The 17,336-nt window shown below is 48.0% G+C and overlaps 1 protein-coding gene across 4 annotated transcripts; it reads left to right on the top strand.

The window, feature by feature from the left end:
* Window positions 1–4,182: 4,182 nt before the first annotated feature.
* URAD (ureidoimidazoline (2-oxo-4-hydroxy-4-carboxy-5-) decarboxylase) lies at window positions 4,183–17,030 on the top strand. 4 transcript variants are annotated; one of them, XR_007126147.1, is made up of 4 exons: window positions 4,183–4,420; window positions 13,619–14,147; window positions 15,115–15,295; window positions 15,925–17,030. XR_007126147.1 is itself a non-coding variant. In XM_047723256.1 (2 exons), exons 1-2 carry the CDS (start codon window positions 4,237–4,239, stop codon window positions 13,957–13,959), a joined length of 525 nt encoding a protein of 174 aa, XP_047579212.1. In that variant the 5' UTR covers window positions 4,183–4,236; the 3' UTR covers window positions 13,960–15,039. The 4 variants fall into 4 exon arrangements, 1 of the variants encoding a protein (XP_047579212.1); XR_007126146.1 differs by having other exon boundaries at window positions 15,087–15,295; XR_007126148.1 differs by having other exon boundaries at window positions 15,072–15,295.
* Window positions 17,031–17,336: the final 306 nt, after the last annotated feature.

Genomic DNA, 17,336 nt, shown 5'->3' with positions numbered 1-17,336 from the left:
CAGAGATCACAAGTAGGCAGAGAGGCAGGCAGAGAGAGAGAAGGGGAAGCAGGCTCCCTGCCGAGCAGAGAGTCTGATGACTCTGGGACCACCACTGGAGCCGAATGATAATATGATATTTAAATATCAAAAATGATAATATGATATTTAAAAGGCAACATTCTCTGAGGAGGGAAGGCATTTTAAAAACTGTATTGGGGAAAACAGAATTAGACCCTACTAAACCTAGCTCTTATCGCAGATCCGGGATTAGTGTAGGTCAAGTTGTGTCTCTGACTTAACTACACATTTTTTTTTTAAGATTTTATTTTGGGGTCTCCTGGGTGGCTCAGTCAGAAGCGCTAGCGACTCTTGACCATGGGGTTGTGAGTTCAAGGCCCACGTTGAGTGTAGAGATTACATAAAAACTAAATCTTAATTTTTTAAATTTCTTTTAAGTTTTATTTATTGAAGTAATCTGACTAAGCCATTCCGGCACCCCAAACCACACATTGTTACCACGTGGAAAAACACAACTTACAAGCACTGATTTTAGAGATGTGTTCTTGCTACTGCGTGCAGTCCCTTCCATCTGACCAGTAGGTGGCGCCCTAGGACTGCTGTGTTTTTAATTAACCCCAAACAGGGGGCTGGACTTCATTCCTACACCCTGCCTCTGGAAAGGCAAATTTTAACAAGCAGAATAAAGAAAAGGCCAGTCTGTTAATTAGAAGGAAGAACAATCCTCTACACAGATCACTTAAATTCATTTATTCAGTACCTGATTATTTCTTGACTATGATAATGATTGCGCATTTTACGCACATTATTTTCACATTCTCCACATTAACAGAGCAGTCTGTCAGTTTCTTTATGGAACTCAGTTTTTACCATTTGATTCTGCACAGCACGTTTACCAGCACAGGGGACTGACTTTGGAGCTTATTCTTTTTGGAACACTTTCTATGCATAGTGTTGCCTGAGCCTGGACTGGCTCCCAGTTGAAAACAGAGTCTTTTTCTCAAAGATCTTTTGGAGTAAGGAAAACAGCCAGGGGTGTTTGGCCTGCAGCAGGAAGATGTCCTGGGTGACCTCTTATCAAAGTTCCAGCCCTTCGATTATCCACCTTCTGTCCCTCCTTCACCCACCTCTGCCACTTGTGTTACTTCCTGATCTTCCTCTTCAGGAAGGGACTTTCCCAGTGACATGATTATCTGAACCCCTTTGCCACTCCCACTGTCATTTCTGTCAAAAATAAATTACCTATCAGCGTTCAAATTTGCTTCTGTCTATGCCACCATGACCCTAAGCAACAGAAAAAAAGGCGAGGGGGAATTATCACCTAAAAACGCCACACTGGGCCACCTGGGTGGCTCAGTCATTAAACATCTGCCTTCGGCTCAGGTCATGATTCCAGGATCCTGGAATCGAGCCCCGCAATGGGCTCCTTGCTCTGCAGGAAGCCTGCTTCCTCCTCTCTCTGCCTGCTTCTCTGCCTACTTGTAATGTCTGGCAAATAAATAAATAAAATCTTTTTTTAAAAAAAATTTCATATATTTGACAGAGAGAGAGACACCAAGAGAGAACACAAGCAGGGGGAGTGGCAGAGGGAGAAGCAGAATCCCTGTTGAGCAGGGAGCCAGATGTGGGCATGATCCCAGGACCTTGGGATCATGACCTGAACCTAAGATAGATGCTTAACCACTGAGCCACCCAGGTCCCCCTCATTGCACTTTTTTAAAAAGCTTTATTGATATATAATTTGTATACCACACAATCCCCCTCTATATGGTGTACTGTTCAATACATTGGCTTTTTGCTCAGCTGCAAATTGCCTTACCTTCTGACCACTTGCCATTTCTTCGATTGATTTGATCGGTGAGGGTCAACAGAGGTGAAGCCCAGAGTGCTGAGTTAAGCCCAGCGGCATGAGCCACTGAGTTCCACATTAGTAATTTGTATTTTGTTGTTGTCCATATGTTTTTATGTCCGTGATTATTTAATTCCTTAACTTTTCTGTGTCTCGAAGTTCGAATGTTAGTAGGTAATTTGGAGTTTCATTATTATACAATAGATAGAGCAAAATAGAAGTTTCAGTGTCTAGTCGGTGCCAGAAAGGTAGCAATATCAGCAGGGAGGTCCTTCCTATCCTTGTGTATCAGCATTGCCATGAGAGGATGGAGTTTCTACTTGAAAATTCAGATGTCTATCTCCTGCTATTCTCAGAGGAACTGAGAACCCCCAGGCTCCACGCCCCAGGCAGGATTTCCTTTGTAGGTAGGGAGACCCTCAGTGTGCAGAGATAAGAGCAGGAACTAGTAAGGGGTCAGGCCTGAGGGGTGGGGGACAAAGAGCCATGGACCCAGGATGGTCTTCTTTCTTGGGTTCTGGGCTACCTTCTTTTCCCAGATTCCAAGAATGAGGGTGGTAATAAGGCTGGAGAGCCTGGACAGACCAGTCGTGGGGATCCAGCCAGACTCCCCCTCAGTCTTATCTCCCCACAGTCTTATTTGGACATTGCAGATGCTGCACAGGTCATGCTAGAGTGAACCGAGGCTCAGGGCGGTGGTGCCCTCAAGAAGGGGAAGAAATGGATATTGAGCTATTAGCTGGGTCTGCAGCAAAGTCCGCATGCACAAGGAAAAAGCTCTAATGGCAGAAAGGATAAAGGAGAAAATTCTGTGGTTGGTCCAACGGAGAGATTGTATACAGAAAACATTAGCCCATGTAGAGCTCTGTAAAGGAGCTGTTTTCTGTACTTCTGTATAGTCACTAATCTTTCCCCAAATTCCACAAGGTAAATACATCATTATCCCCATTTTACAAAGAAACTGAAGAACAGAAAGTTTGATCACTTGCCAAACATCTGATCAGTGACAGAGGCAGGATCAGAACTCTCCTGGGTCTGTGCTCTCCACACTGAGTTCTACACCCAAAACCGTGTACACACTAGGGGATTCTATGTGTTTTCCCAAATACATGGTACATTATATATCCTTGTTAACTTCTATGAAGACAAGCCAGTAATGGCAGTCTTCAGTCACTGGATTTACTTCCTACAAACGCAAACCTTACCAGCTTCTTTTCAAGAGATGAATTCTTGGTCCCTCTGTCAGGTAGTCAGAGGGAACCTGGGCTGGACAATGTCTACATACAGAAGGAGGACAAATTCCATGACTACTGAAAGATGGTCAAGGGCACTATTGTCACCCGGCTCTCATCAACCACAGTGGACAATGTAGTTGACTTATTAAAGCTAAGTTGGCCACTCTGCCCTTGAGTTTTGACTCCGATGGAGGCAAACATGTAGCTACTATGACTTTCACAAATATGTTTGCATTTTTTTTTTGTTCTAAAGGGAAACAGCAGCAATTTATTTTAAAATTTTGACCCCTTCTTTTTTTTTTTTTTTTACTTTATCTTCCATGGTATCTTTTGTTTTGAGTACACATGAAAGCTATTAGAGTGAGAAATTAAATCTTTGTGGTCATTTGGTCAACTAAGTCACCCCATGTTCAGTGGGTACCTACCGTGGGCACGGTTCTAGGCACCCAGGACACAGAGGCAAACAAGACACACTGTCTCTAGGCTCATGGAATTAGTCGGGGCTGAGAGATGATATGCAAATAAGTAAATACATTAAGCAAGGTGATTTCAGATAGGTTTGTATATATATTCAGGAAGAAACTAACACGTAATGGTGTCTGAGAGACAACTGAAAAGGGGACACCATTATCTCTTAGATGCCACATCCTGTGTAATGAGCATTTATGAAGTACCTGTCATGTTAAGCATCTGAGATACAGAGAAAAGATAAAACACACGATCTGACCTCTCTAGCAGCAACCGATGGGAAGTCACACATTAGGCAGGTGGACTTGTGACCTGTCTTTGAGTTATCAAACAAAACTTCCTGGGATACCCTTGACATTAAAATGTTAATGAGACCAAAAGTGTCTCTGGCTTGAATGCCCACAGTGAAATAAGGTCCCTTCCAGCTTGGTGGGAACAATTTGGTGAGAAACGTTTCCCATATAGAGATCTCCACTCCCCGGATTAGAACCTTAGCCTCAGTTTGCTCATTACACAAGGATTGTGGATCTACTCCTGCCAGAGGCATTCAAAACATGCCAAGCTGGTGTTGCATAAAAAAAAAAAAAAAAAAAAGCTTTTGCATTCAGCAAATATAAGCTGGCGAGCAGAGCCAGGGTCACCCGCTTTCGAGAGAGGAGCTGCCGTTCTGCGGCCTCGGGTTGAATGCAAGCAATGGACATTGAGAAGGTCAACTCCATGGACTTTGGGGAATTTGTGGATGTGTTTGGGAATGTCATTGAGAGGTGTCCTCTGATTGCCGCTGCTGTTTGGTCCCAGCGCCCGTTCTCCAACTTGGAAGATTTAGAGAAGCACTTCTTTGCCTTCATTGACGCCCTTCCGCAGTCAGGTAAGGCTTCGGCATTAGACGCTGAGAATCTCCACAAAGGGATTTCAAATATGCTTATCAAAATATTTTTATCTTTTTTTAAAGATTTTATTTATTTATTTGACAGAGAGAAAGATCACAAGTAGCAGAGAGGCAGACAGAAAAAGAGGGGGAAGCAGGCTCCTTGCTAAGCAGAGAGCCCGATGCGGGGCTGATCTCAGGACCCCGAGATCATGACCTGAGCTGAAGGCAGAGGCTTAACCCACTGAGCCACCCAGGTGCCCCTCAAAATATTTTTATATGTTTCAGCCTAGTTGCTTATCGCTGATCAGCACTTTTTATTGTAAGGTTTACTTTCCTCAGACTTAGTAAATGCGAGTCAGACATTTGCAAGGTGTTAGGCCAAAAGTGGAATTAAAGACGTATGTTGGTCTCAGCTCAGGTCGTGATCTCAGGGTCATGAGTTCTAGCCCCTTATTGGGCTCCACACTGGGCATGGAGTCTATTTTTTTAAAAATTGTATTAAATTTTTAGAAAAAGAGACATATGTTGGCTCAGGTAAAGGAGCTGTTAAATATTAAAGCTATGAGGTCAAGAGGGAAGAGGAACAGGCGCTTGTTTCCTCAGGCCTCACAGTCACTCAGAGGCCAAAGGTCAGGCGGAGGGCCCACCCTCTCTTAGCCAAGTGTGTTCACTTTGGGAATGTCCTGTATGCAGGAGAGGAGACAGTACAGTATCAGAATATCTCAGGAGCCCAGGGGAAAGAGCAGATGGCTGACATTTTTACCAGAAAGGGCTAGTTTGGACTGGACTGCCAAGGAAAGTAAACTCAGATCAGCAACTCCCTGAGGGAGTGAAGGGGAAAAGACAAAAATCTGAAGGAATTCCTCTGGAGAAAGGGAAAGAAATTGTTGATTTCCTCTGGGTAGAGAGAGAGAAGGAGACACTTCTGGGTGTGGGGTGAGGAGAGGCGGGGGTGGAGGTTTATTCTAACCCCAAGTGACTCAGAATGACACATGGCCTCACAAAGATTCAGAGGCCCAGGATTAGAGCCCACTTACTGGGCTGTCCTGTATATTCAGAAAAGCCCGAAGGGAGATGAGGGGCAAGGGCTGCCTTCACAGAGGGGCCTTCTACAGAAATCTGGTCTGTGTGTGGAGGGGTTGGGGGGAGAATGGCCACTCTCTTCTCCACCATTACAAGGCCAAGAAACAGAACTCTTGCCTACCCATCCAGAGTTTGATATTCAGGATGGTTTCCAATTGTCAGATGAATGTCTCCCAAAGAAGGAACTCATTTTAATTTATTTTAGGCACATTTAGCAAGAGGGGAGGAAGGTGTTAGAAAATCAAACTGACAGAAATATCAGGACTATGTTGGCAGTCACCCAGTTCTCAGGGCCTTTCTCAGCTCCGCCACTGAGTTCAGACATTAATGAGGCTGATGGACACCAGAGCCTTGTGACTGATGACTCACAGGAATGTTCAGCCCTGGCTTGAGGAGGGAAGGGGTTCCCCTTGTTGGCCCACAGCCTGCAGAGTGAGCAGGAAAGAGCAAGAACCCATGTTCATGTTCACCATGTTCACCAGAACCCGTGTTCAAAATGTCTGACAGGAAAATGTGGGTCAAATGAAAGCCTTCTAGGCCAGAGGGAAATAATTTTTAAAGGGTGTGAATGCCTTATGAATAGCATTTTTTTCTATCACGTTAAAAATAAAAGGGAGAAAAATCCCATTATCTGTCTTAATACACAAGGGATGATGGGGCTGGGTGATGGGGCTGGGGAGGGAAGGTATTACATGGATAATTTAATTCCAGTATTCACTGGTTTATCCAGTTACTCGACATTTATTTAGAGTTTACTGTGCCAGAAACTTAGATAATAAAATTAAAACTTCCCTATTTCTGTCTTCTTTCCCACCAGCAGTCACCCTGATAGGTTTGAGCAGAGGTTCTGGGTAAGGTTTAGTTAAGGGACGCCTGGGTGGCTCAGTCGTTAAGCACCTGCCTTCGGCTCAGGTCATGATCCCAGGGTCCTGGGATGGAGCCCCACATCAGGCTTCCTACTCTGCGGGAAGCCTGCTTCTCTCTCTCCCTTTTCCCCTGCTTGTATTCCCTCTTTTGCTGTCTCTCTGTGTCAAATAAATAATAAAATCTTTAAAAAAGAAAAAAAAAGGTCTAGTTAAGGTTAAATCCAATCACAATCCTGAGCAAAATGGGATTTGGGGATTGGCATTCACTCCCTCTCTCCGGAGGCTTGTTTTTGATCCTTCTCCTAACTCAACAGGAACTCTGTATTCCAGTCAGTGTCAGGATCTTACATCATTCAGTAAATAGGATACTGGGACTTAATAAAGATTTAAATGCATGAAATGATTTAGAAGGTGAGATCATGAAATGATTTTCAAAGATGATGGTTCCTGGTATTACCCTGTCCCCACACATTTTCCCTGGAGTGACTTTAGTGGCAAGTCAGTGGGACAAAATGCCCAGAGGAAACTGGAGGGTTGTTTGCTTCTGGACTAGATGTTGTTCTGTGGAGGGACTTCCCAGTGGGCTGCTTCTCAGCCCTAAGCCAGAGTCCACACTCTCTCAGACAGCTGGGAGCAGAGCTTCAATGCTGTATGGGTGGTCACACTGATGAGGTTGCTGCTGCTGATGTTGTTAGATAAGCAACTAATAATAACAATAGCTACAATGCATTTCACCCTTACTATTGGTGTGTTTCAGGCACTTTTCTCAGCACTTTGCATTTGTCAACTCATTGAATCCTTGTAACAATCTTATAAAGCAAGTATTATTATTATACCCATTTTACAGATGAGAACTGAGGCACAGAGAGATTAAATAACTTGGTCAGAAGAACACACAATTAGAAAGTGGCAGAACTGGAATTCAGAACGCTGATAGTCAACCCAACAGCTTTTGCAGCATTTTTAGAGAATCAGGGAGGAACAGCTAGAAGCATTTTCTAGGGATTACGTCTATTCATTCAGTAATTTATTCAATTAACATTAATGCCCGATGTTCCAGACGCTATGTTCAGCTGTTTAAATAAGCAAATAAAATAGGATTTACTGACTAGTCTAGCTTTAATCTTTGCATGGTTGGGAACAAACTGGGTGTAATAGTCTTCGAATCCTAAAGCTAAAAGGCACCATAAAGAAAAGTTCTGGTTATGGTAATCTACTTGGTCAAGACTTTGTTTTATACATGATCTAAGAAAACTGTCTACGGGGCACCTGGGTGACTCAGTGCGTTAAGCCTCTGCCTTCAGCTCAGGTCATGGTCTCAGGGTCCTGGGATCAAGCCCTGCATCAGGCTCTCTGCTCAGCAGGAAGCCTGCTTCCCCCCTTCCCCCGCCTACCTCTCTGCCTAATTGTGATCTCTGTCAAATAAGTAAATAAAATCTGAAAGAAAGAAAGAAAGATAGAAAGAAAGAAAGAAAACCGTCTACCATTAGCGAAAATGAAAATCTTGTTTCTAGAGTAAACTAAGGTTGACAATCTATTTCCATTGCACTATGATGATTATTGGTCAGTAGGTGGCAGTCCAGGATTAATATTCAGCTCTAGCTCAATTGGCAAAGTACTCGGAGTCAATCAGTTCCTCATTTCCAGGCAAGGGGCACGGCAAAAGTAAAGGGAAGATGGTTGAAACACCTACCCATACACACCTACCCTCACACACACACAAACACACACAGTCAATAACAAACCAATTCGGTATTGATTTGTGTTAAAAATCAAAGAGGAAAAAAACCCTCTCATAACATAGGGTTAATCGTGTATCTCCTTGTGATATTTCAAAATTGCAATCGTTCCATAATTTATTACTTAATACATATTTCTAGTTGTTGAATGAATAAGAAAGATACTCATAATTCCCTGAAATGCAGATTATAAGTTACTTAGAAGAGACTATTAAAGGGTGTTCAATCAAAAAAACATATAGCACTCCTTCCTGAGAGTGATGTGTTGGTCAGGTGCCCACTGTGCCCCAGGAATTGTACCAGGCACTGGGGACAGAGCAGTGAACAAGACAAGTGCCTGCCTTCAATGAGTTTACATTCTAGTAAAGAGAGACAGGATTAACATGAATAAGTGAGATACTTTCACATTCTAGGAACTATTAGAAGAAAGTATGTAATAAAAGAGGTCATTCTTAGGAAGTGACTTTTGAGTTTAAGACGACTGAAAGATGAGAAGGAAGCAGTCTAAGATCCAGGAGAAGGCCATCTGAGAAAAGGAACTTAAAACTTTTGGCATTTCGGGAGCACAGAAAGCCCACAGTGTGGGGAGAATAGTGAAAAGTGGAGAGATATAAGGAAAGAGAGGTCAGGTAGAGGGCCTGCGGATGTGGTAAAAATGAGGGGAGATGCTCATTTGGACTAAGGTTGGAGCAGGAGAGATGGAGAGATGTGACTGGGTTCTCAGAATACATTTTAGAGTTAGATTTGCAGGTTTTTTAAACGTGTATTTATTTATTTTTGAGAGAGAGTGAATGGGGGGAGGGGCAAAGGGAGAGGGAGTCTCAGGCAGACTCCCCACTGAGTGTGGGGCCTGACTGGGGAGGGGGGCTGCTGTATTTCAGGACCCTGAGACCAGGACCTGAGCTGAAACCAAGAGTCTGCAGACGTTTAACCAACTTCACTACCCAATCGCCCCTCAATAGTTGTTTTTTTTTTTTAATGGATTTGGGGGGAAGACATGTCAAAAACAAAGAGAAATTAAGGGTAATTTAAATTTTTAATCTGAGTAACTGGATGGGCAGTGGTGTCGTTTTCTACAATGGGGAAAACTTTACAATTGAGAAGACAAGGTAGAAAATGGGAGCTTGTTATGTCTGAGGTGCCTAATAATCATCCAAATGAAAATATGGAGTGTCCCTATGAATTATAACACAGGAACTCATTGGCAAGCTGTAGGCTGGACTGGAACTGGGTGTCGTTAAAAAAACAAAACAAAACTGAGGGCATTCCTGCTGGTGGGCTCCCTGCTTATGGGGAGCCTGCTTCTCTCTCTCTGTCTGCCCCTCCCCCTACCTCATTCTCTCCCTCTCTCTCTCCTTCTCTCTCTCTCAAATAAAGAAATGAAATCCTTAAAAAAAAACAACCCAAAACTGATGACATTTAAAGATATAGAACTCAGTGAGAACATCTGGGCATCAGTGTAAATACAGAAGGGAAGACAGGTAAGTACTGAGTCCTGGGGTACTTCCTTGTTAGTGATCTGTCAAAGCAAGAACCAGTGAAGAAAGGAGGCAAGCGCTGGTAATCTTTTAAGAAGGAGAGAGGAACGAGCATGTGACATTCTCTCCAGAGGCTGAGGAAGAAGACCGGGCACTGGTCATGGGGCTTGGGCAAGATGTCCATCATCTGTGGCCCTGATGAGTGTGCATTGGCTAGCGGGCGGGGCTGAAAGCATAACAGAATGAACGTGAAATAGGAGGCGAGAAAGCGGGGAACACTGAGTAGACAACTCCTTTGAGGAGTTCACTGTAAGGAGGAGCAGCGATATAGAAAGAAACTAGAGGACAACAGGGAATCAAAGGTGGGTTTTAATTTTCTTGATGGAATGGGTGATTCTAAGGCATGTTTGTCTGTTGATGAGGATAACAGAGCATGGGGTGGGGAGGAGAACTGGATGTTTGAAATTGGAGTCTTGAGATGAAAAGCAGGGCTTGGGGGTGCCTGGGTGGCTTAGTCCTTTGCCTTTGGCTCAGGTCATGATCCCAGGGTCCTGGGATGGAGCCCCACATCGGGGCTCCTTGCTCAGCGGGAGGCCTGCTTCTCCTTCTCCTACTTCCCCTGCTTGTATTCCCTCTCTCCCTGTGTCTCTGTCAAGTAAAGTCTTTTTAGAAAGAAAGGAAGGAAGGAGGGAGGGAGGAAGGGAGGAAGGAAGGAAGGAACGAAGGAAGTCAGGGCTGGCTTCAGGAACACAACAGAAGGGACATGATCCATTGTACCAGGAGGGAGAACACGCTAGTTCCTACTGATGTAGGGACTCTGGTGGACTGGAATGGGGTTCTAAGCCAATTGCCTCTTCCGCAGTGGCCACCGTTGCCTGTGCCGTTCTCCTGTTGAAATAGAATGAGCTCTGTGCCAGGAACTCTCCTAGATGCAAAGATTCATGACTTGTGGTCGTAGCAAATAATACATGTCTACATACGTGTGACAAGGCAGTGGCACAGGCAGTAGGATTTTAAGAAAGACTGAAGATTAGGCAGCATTGACATGGTCTTGAGAAGCACAGGATACTCCACTGAGCTGGGCCCGCCCCCCCCCCCACAAGGGTGGGGAGAGTGCTCATGGGGTCAGCGGTGTGGGGCAATAAAGGAAGAGTCTTTGGTTGGATGGGATCAGGTTCCCTTTTTTTCTGAGCTGCCATCCTCTAAGGGACTCCCTGTACCTTTCTCTTTATCTGCAGCTCTGTGTGTGTGTGTTTGTGTGTGTGTGTGTGTGTTTTCTTCTCTTTGCTCTGCCCTTTTCTGGGCCTCCCTTCTCTCCTCTTCTCCCACTCCTCCCTGCAAACAGTGTAAAACACAGGCTGGATCCTGGGCAAACATTAACCCCAGGCTGCATTTTCAAGAGGGGAATCGAACCCAGGGGAGTGAGAAGCGAGGTGTGAAAGCGAAAAGGAAAGAGGGACCAGCCCCCCTGCTGCACCTCTACCTCTCTCTGCTCTGTGGTCAGCTAGCGGAGTCCGCTGGGGAAGGACCCCCATGCAGGCGCCACCCAATAGCTAACTACTTCCCCCAAGCTCCAGTTAGGTCTCTAGAGAATAAGAAATAAGGGGGGAAGGGAAGCTGAGAGAAGGGGAGTCGGTGAGAATACTGACTGTCAGCCAGACCCCCCCCAACACACACACACACACACACACACACACACACACACACACACACACACACACACAGGGCCCCACTGTCTACAGGCTGCTTTGAAAACCTGAATATGCAAGGAGGGAGAGCCAGGGGGAGCCCTCAGGGTCCGGACTTGCAGAGCCACGCACGGCTCTGTTTCTGTTTCCCCATTCCCAGCCCGCCGTTTGCCAGGCCCAGGGCAGGGTGGGTGCGGAGTAGATTCTGCGTGGCAGGTGTCCGCTGGGCACAGCCAAGCTCCAGGGCCAGCGTTTGGGGCCAGGAGTGCAGGTAGGGAATTTAACACCTTCATTTTCGCCCTACCCGGACCGGGCTGGACGCAGGAAATGGAAAAGAACCACCTGGGATAGGCTCCTGAGAAGGGGTCTAAAACAGTGGTGTTAGAAAGATGGGAGAATTGGCGACACGGGTTTCATTTAAATAAGCGCCCCTTAGCCTCGTAGGGGCAGCCAGTGCCCCCAAATCGCCTGGCATTTGAGCTACTAAGTGACCTTGGGTAGGTCACCTAATCCCATCGGAACTTTCATTGAATGCTTTCTTAAATACAGATGTCCCCACCCCAGTTATCCCTACCTGGCCACTGTCTAAGAGTTAGGTGGTGCCATACCAATCATCGTTTAATTGGGCAGAAACTACCAGGTTTGAGTACTGGGAGGTTTATGCCGTAACTAAAGAAAGTTTTATTTTTTTTTAAAGATTTTATTTATTTATTTGACAGAGAGATCACAAGCAGGCAGAGAGGCAGGCAGAGAGAGGAGGAAGCAGGCTCCCTGCTGACCAGAGAGCCCGATGCGGGGCTCGATCCCAGGACTCCGAGATCATGACCCGAGCCGAAGGCAGCAGCTCAACCCACTGAGCCACCCAGGCGCCCCCTAAAGCAAGTTTTAAATGATCTTCCTTTCCAACAGAGCTCATGGCTAATCCCAGGGCCACAGTCGGATACTCCCAATTGCACCACAGTCCCATTACAGTGTTTACTACGACTTCTAATAATGGCTGTTTATTGGATGTTTGCTAGCATTAGGCACTGTGTGTGTGTGGTTTTTAAAGATTTTATTTATTTAAATAAAAGATATCACATTTAAATTTAAATAAAGAGAGATCACCAAGTAAGGATAGAGACAGGCAGAGAGAGAGCTGAGGAAGCAGGCTCCCCACTGAGCAGAGAGCCCGATTCGAGCCTGGATCCCAGGACCCTGAGATCATGACCTGAGCTGAAGGCAGAGGCTTAACCCACTAAGCCACCCAGGGACCCAGGCACTGTGTTTTAGGGAAATGAATTGTCTCTAATGCTCACAGCTCCTCTGCAAGTTAGATGTCATTATCCTCATTGTACAGATTATGGCCGTCTGCTGACCATATCTGAAATCCTGCCCAGCCTTGACCATTTGAATTATCTCTAGAGAGCTAAGCAAAATGGCTGGCCGGGGCTCAGGGAAACTCCCTGGATTCGGATTTAAAATCTCAGATGTCAATCACCAGGGATTTCCAATTTTAGGCCTAGGAGATTATGAGAAACTATCTCCCAAGAAAACTCCAAGGCAGTCTGCAGTGTCTTTGGAACCTACAGTTGGAGAAGGGGAAGGAGCCTCAGGCAGGGTGGGTGATGAGTGGGTGTTATTTTCCTAAAAGGAAGAAAGTCACTTTCATTCAAAGGGCTGTGGAATTCCGGCTGGAAATGGGTTTCTTTACACTTAATCATCTGTAAGCTTCTTTGGATGCTTGATTCCAGAAGCCCAAAACTCACACTTAGGATCACAAAATCCTGGACATTTATTTGCCAAGCCCCGTGGATGTTATCCCTCTGGACCCTCCCCGCCCTTCTCCTTTGGAACAGAACGAAACCCATTCTGTGGCTTTTGCAGGAAGTCTTCAGGCCCTCGTGTCCGGCCCTCTGAGACATCAAAGCCCCCTTGAGAGCAAAGGACTTTGAAAAGATACGAAATGCTCGGTCTCCTTATCGCGTCCCTGCTCCCTCCCGAGCAAGTCGTAAATTCCGAGCCCCAGTGGCCTCTCCCCTCCGCTCTTCTTGCCCCAAGGTCTCAAAGGACAAACTTGTCACTTCCCGCCCCGCCCCTGGGTCCAGGCCGAGGCCCCTGAAGCTGGGACGGAGGGGCGCAAGGTTGGGGACGTGTTTGAGGGGCGGTGGCCGTGGGCACCCCTGCACTTCCAGGACACCCCTTGATGCCCTTCGTCACCTCCTGAAGACCCGGCTTCCCTGGCGAAGCCCTATTCGGGCGGGGCAGGCGCCCGGGCTCGGGCGGCCCGCAGCCCCGTGCGCCCTCTCCGCCGCGCGCGCGGGGTAACGTGTTCCCGTCGCGTGTCTGTGCTTTCCTGCAGGCCAAGAGGGCATCCTGCGCTGCCACCCGGACCTGGCGGGCCGCGAGCTGCAGCAGGGCACGCTCACCGCCGAGTCGCAGAAGGAGCAGAGAGGCGCGGGCCTGACGAGCCTGAACACCGACGAGCGGCTCCGGCTGGCGGAGCTCAACGCGCAGTACCGCGCGCGCTTCGGCTTCCCCTTCGTGCTCGCCGCGCGCCTGAGCAACAGGGCGGCGGTGCCGCGGGAGCTGGCGCGCAGGCTGCACTGCCCGCCCGCGCAGGAGCTGCGCACCGCCCTAGGCGAGGTGAAGAAGATCGGCCACCTGCGTCTCGCTGACCTCCTGGGCGCGGAGCAAACCTGACTGTAGCGGCCGCGCGAGCCCGGGACCCGGGGCGCACGTCCGGACGCGCGGGGACGGGAGCTGGCGCGGGCCGGGAACGGCGTCCAACACGCGCGCAGAGGGAGGGGAGACCTGAAGCCACCGCACGAATAATGAGCCCTTTTGTCCACCCACCCACACGCGCACGCTTTGCCAAAATCTCTGTAGAGGTTCGTGCTTTGGCCCCGATTTATCCAGCTCACTGCTTCAATTCTTCACTCCCTTTGCAGCCCGTTGACACCACCAGCCTTTGTGGATTCCAAAGCGCTTATTCAGCTCTTGGGTCCGCATCCTCTCCCGTTAAGCCCGAGCTGCAAAGCAAAACGGGAGGAAAAGGCATCTTTTTATTCCACAGCGCTTTGTTTTTTCTTCCCCACCTCTTTTCCCGTACCGACATTAACATGTGAGCAGAAGTAGTTTTCTCCCTCTGGGGCGCCTACGGGAGCCGGAGCCCAGGCGAGGAGAGCGAGGTACTGATTTGGGTCCTCCGCGCCAGGCAAGCCGCGGGTGGGGGGTCCGTGGGCGAATGGGAGCCTCGCGACGGGCCAACGTTGGGAAGGCGCCCCGTGGGGGCAGGCGGAGTAGCTGCCACAGGCACTCTTGAAAGAGGGGTGGGAGTGGGGGTGTCTCCAAGCTGGACGGGCCTGAAAGTCAGGGGCAGGCGGCCTCTCCGCCTCTTCCAGAGATCTTCCCTCCACCCCTGACTCTCCCAAAAGTCGTCCCTTGAGAGTTGGGTCGTCAGAACTTCAGGCTGCCCCGGGAGAGAGCTATCGGTCATTAAAAGTTAATAATAAAATAATAATTATTTTATAATACTCACTGGATATTCTGGCCCCCAAGGTGAAGATGAAACCACCCTCCACAGCGCTGATAAAGCAGGTAATGAGGAAAATGGTGCCCATTGCGATCTTTCTGGCCCGCGTAGGCCGTTTCTGGGGAAGTTACCAACCCTGGGACTCCAGAGCTGTCTGCCCTGAGAGCCAGAATGTCCACTCATGCAGAAGGGGTTCATCTCACACATTCTCTCTCTCTGGGGAGCGTGGGTTCTCCCCACACACTGGAGGGTTTGTCTGACCCCAACAACACGACTGAAGTTTCTGTTGGCACAGGAGAAACAAGCCATACCTGCCCTCCTAGATGCAGACATGGTAACAAGTGAAGGCCCTTTTGAAGACTGGAACCTCCATTAGGGACCATCCCAGGCCCAGGGTAGCAGCAGCAACAGCAGCAAAAAAAATCTTCTTTTCACAAAAAGTGTGGCCACACCTCGGTTGGGGGGGCTGAATCCCACAGAAAGAAGCCGCTCTGACCACACCAGGTATTTCAAACAGGGAACCTCCATCCCTCCTTTCCCACCGTACAGGTGTTCTCTGCTCAAGGTAAGGGGGTAAGATTGAAGCTGGTGATGGGGCCAGGTGGGGGTGCCAGGGCAGTGAGCTGTGGCTACCCACATCCCTATAGATTAGTGCCAGGGCCTGGCTGGCCTGGGCCTGTGCCAGAGGCCTTCTCTGGAAGCGAGAGCACCAGGTGCTCTACAAAGGCAACTTGATGACTCAGTTCCTGTGCTCTAGGACCCCAAGGCCACGGTGGGCCCCTTAGGCCTGGGGCTAGAATCCTGCTTCACTTTAGATGGGTAACTTGGGGGCCTAGGATACAAGTGCTACAGACTGGGTCTGAGACACACTAATCCACTATATTCAAGCCACCCTGTCCAACCCTAGGATAAGTCCTGCTTAGATAGATGGCCCCCCACTGCAGAGTCTGGACTGTCCCTGTAAATGGGCTCGACCTAAGACAGCCAGGCTTGGAAGGTGGGGGGACGACCTTCCAGCTACAATTGTAGACTGAGTGCCCAGGAGATCTGGACCTCTCAGGCTGGCTCCACCTGGGTGTCCTCAGTCACACAGTTACATTTCAAAGCTTGCCCGAAATTGCTTCTTTCTGCAGGAGGAAGTTCTGTAGGGGGAGACCCTGGATCCACCCCTGAAAGGAGCTGGGAGGTTCCTCTGGCCAAGACTCCTGAGCTCTTATAGCCTTGCAGGCAGACGCAGGACGCGGGACGTAGGCGCCAGGCTGGCAAGGGCCCTGGCAAATACAACTGACAGCTCTGGCTTTTTTTTTCTCCAGTAGGAGCAAAGAGCCCGAGGCCAGGTCTTGTGGGAGCGGGTCACCTGTGGCTGCCAAAGTCTGGGAGAGCAGTTTTCTGTGGACTCACACAGCAACACGCCCTGGGCTTGTGCTGGCCTTGGCCTGGCGGAGACGTTTTTTCGTTTCCGTGCTGCCCTGCGCAAGAGGCGGGAGACAAACCCGGATGGCAGAGACGAAGGGCCACCGTCTGAGGCCTTCATGTGTGTGCACCAGCACAGGTGGCGGGATGGCCTGAGAGCGTTGGGCATCTGGGGTTCCAGAGTTGTTGGTGCAGATTCTAGGGTGGATAATTTAATATTTTACTTACTAATTCGTTAACACACAAACACAATAGCAATGCAAAAAATAGTTGGAAGGCGAGGAGCTGCTTTCGGTCCCCTAACCCTGCAGCCCTTCCAAGCACGCTCCCTTCCCAGGTGCTGGTACTGCTTTGCCAATTTTCACCCCCCTCTTAAAATGTCCAACCCCAACCCAGCGTGTGCTCTGAGCAAAAAGACCGAGAGCTCCCGCTAGGAATCCACGAGCCCAATCCTAGCTTGGCATTCACATGTGTAACTGAGAAACCAAATTGGGGAGGGGTCTGCTTTCATTTGCCCAGAGACGCCGGCTTTTTGGTCTGTGTGTCCAAAAGATGTCCACGGACACGGGCATGGGAAGAAGAGAAAGGGGGAAAAGGACAAGACAATTTCTTTGCATAAATTTCTTTATTCATTTTAAATTTGACACACTTCCAGAGATCAGCCTTAGGATGTCAATTCCAGTTCAAAAATAAAGAGCTCTTTTTAGAAAGTATGTACTGTAGGACAGGAGTAGATGGAGACCTTCTTTGGTAACTGGTGGAAAACTTGGGATGAAATTTATGGAAAATTGGCCATTCAATAAACTAATAAACAGCAGTTAGCAGGTGCCTGTGAAAGAGAGAATAAAAGAGAAATAAGTGGGATGCGGGAAGTAGTCCGAAATGTTGCAACAGCAGAACCTGATTGTTCTGGTACTATTTGGTGTGGGGGGTGGGGGGTGGGAGTGGGGAGTTTGGATTCCGGGAATCGTCTAGTTGGTTTTGTGTTTCCAGGGTGGCACCAGCAACCTTAGTAATAATTAACATCCATACAGAGTCTTATGGGTTCCAATGTACCTATAGTAGCTCATTTAGTTTTAGTGGCTGGAACAGCTAGCTGTGTGACCTTGGGAAAGTCGCCCAACCTCTCTGA

Source organism: Lutra lutra, chromosome 3 (assembly GCF_902655055.1).
Source record: "Lutra lutra chromosome 3, mLutLut1.2, whole genome shotgun sequence".
Taxonomy (NCBI): Eukaryota; Metazoa; Chordata; class Mammalia; order Carnivora; family Mustelidae; genus Lutra; species Lutra lutra.
This window is presented reverse-complemented; position numbering and strand designations above follow the sequence as displayed.

Bases quoted from the DNA above. Each gene is read 5' to 3' on its own strand.
- URAD (XM_047723256.1), top strand. From the start codon at position 4,237: ATGCAAGCAATGGACATTGAGAAGGTCAACTCCATGGACTTTGGGGAA. The intron at 4,421-13,618 runs GTAAGGCTTCGG...GCTTTCCTGCAG, and splicing joins TGACGCCCTTCCGCAGTCAG to GCCAAGAGGGCATCCTGCGC.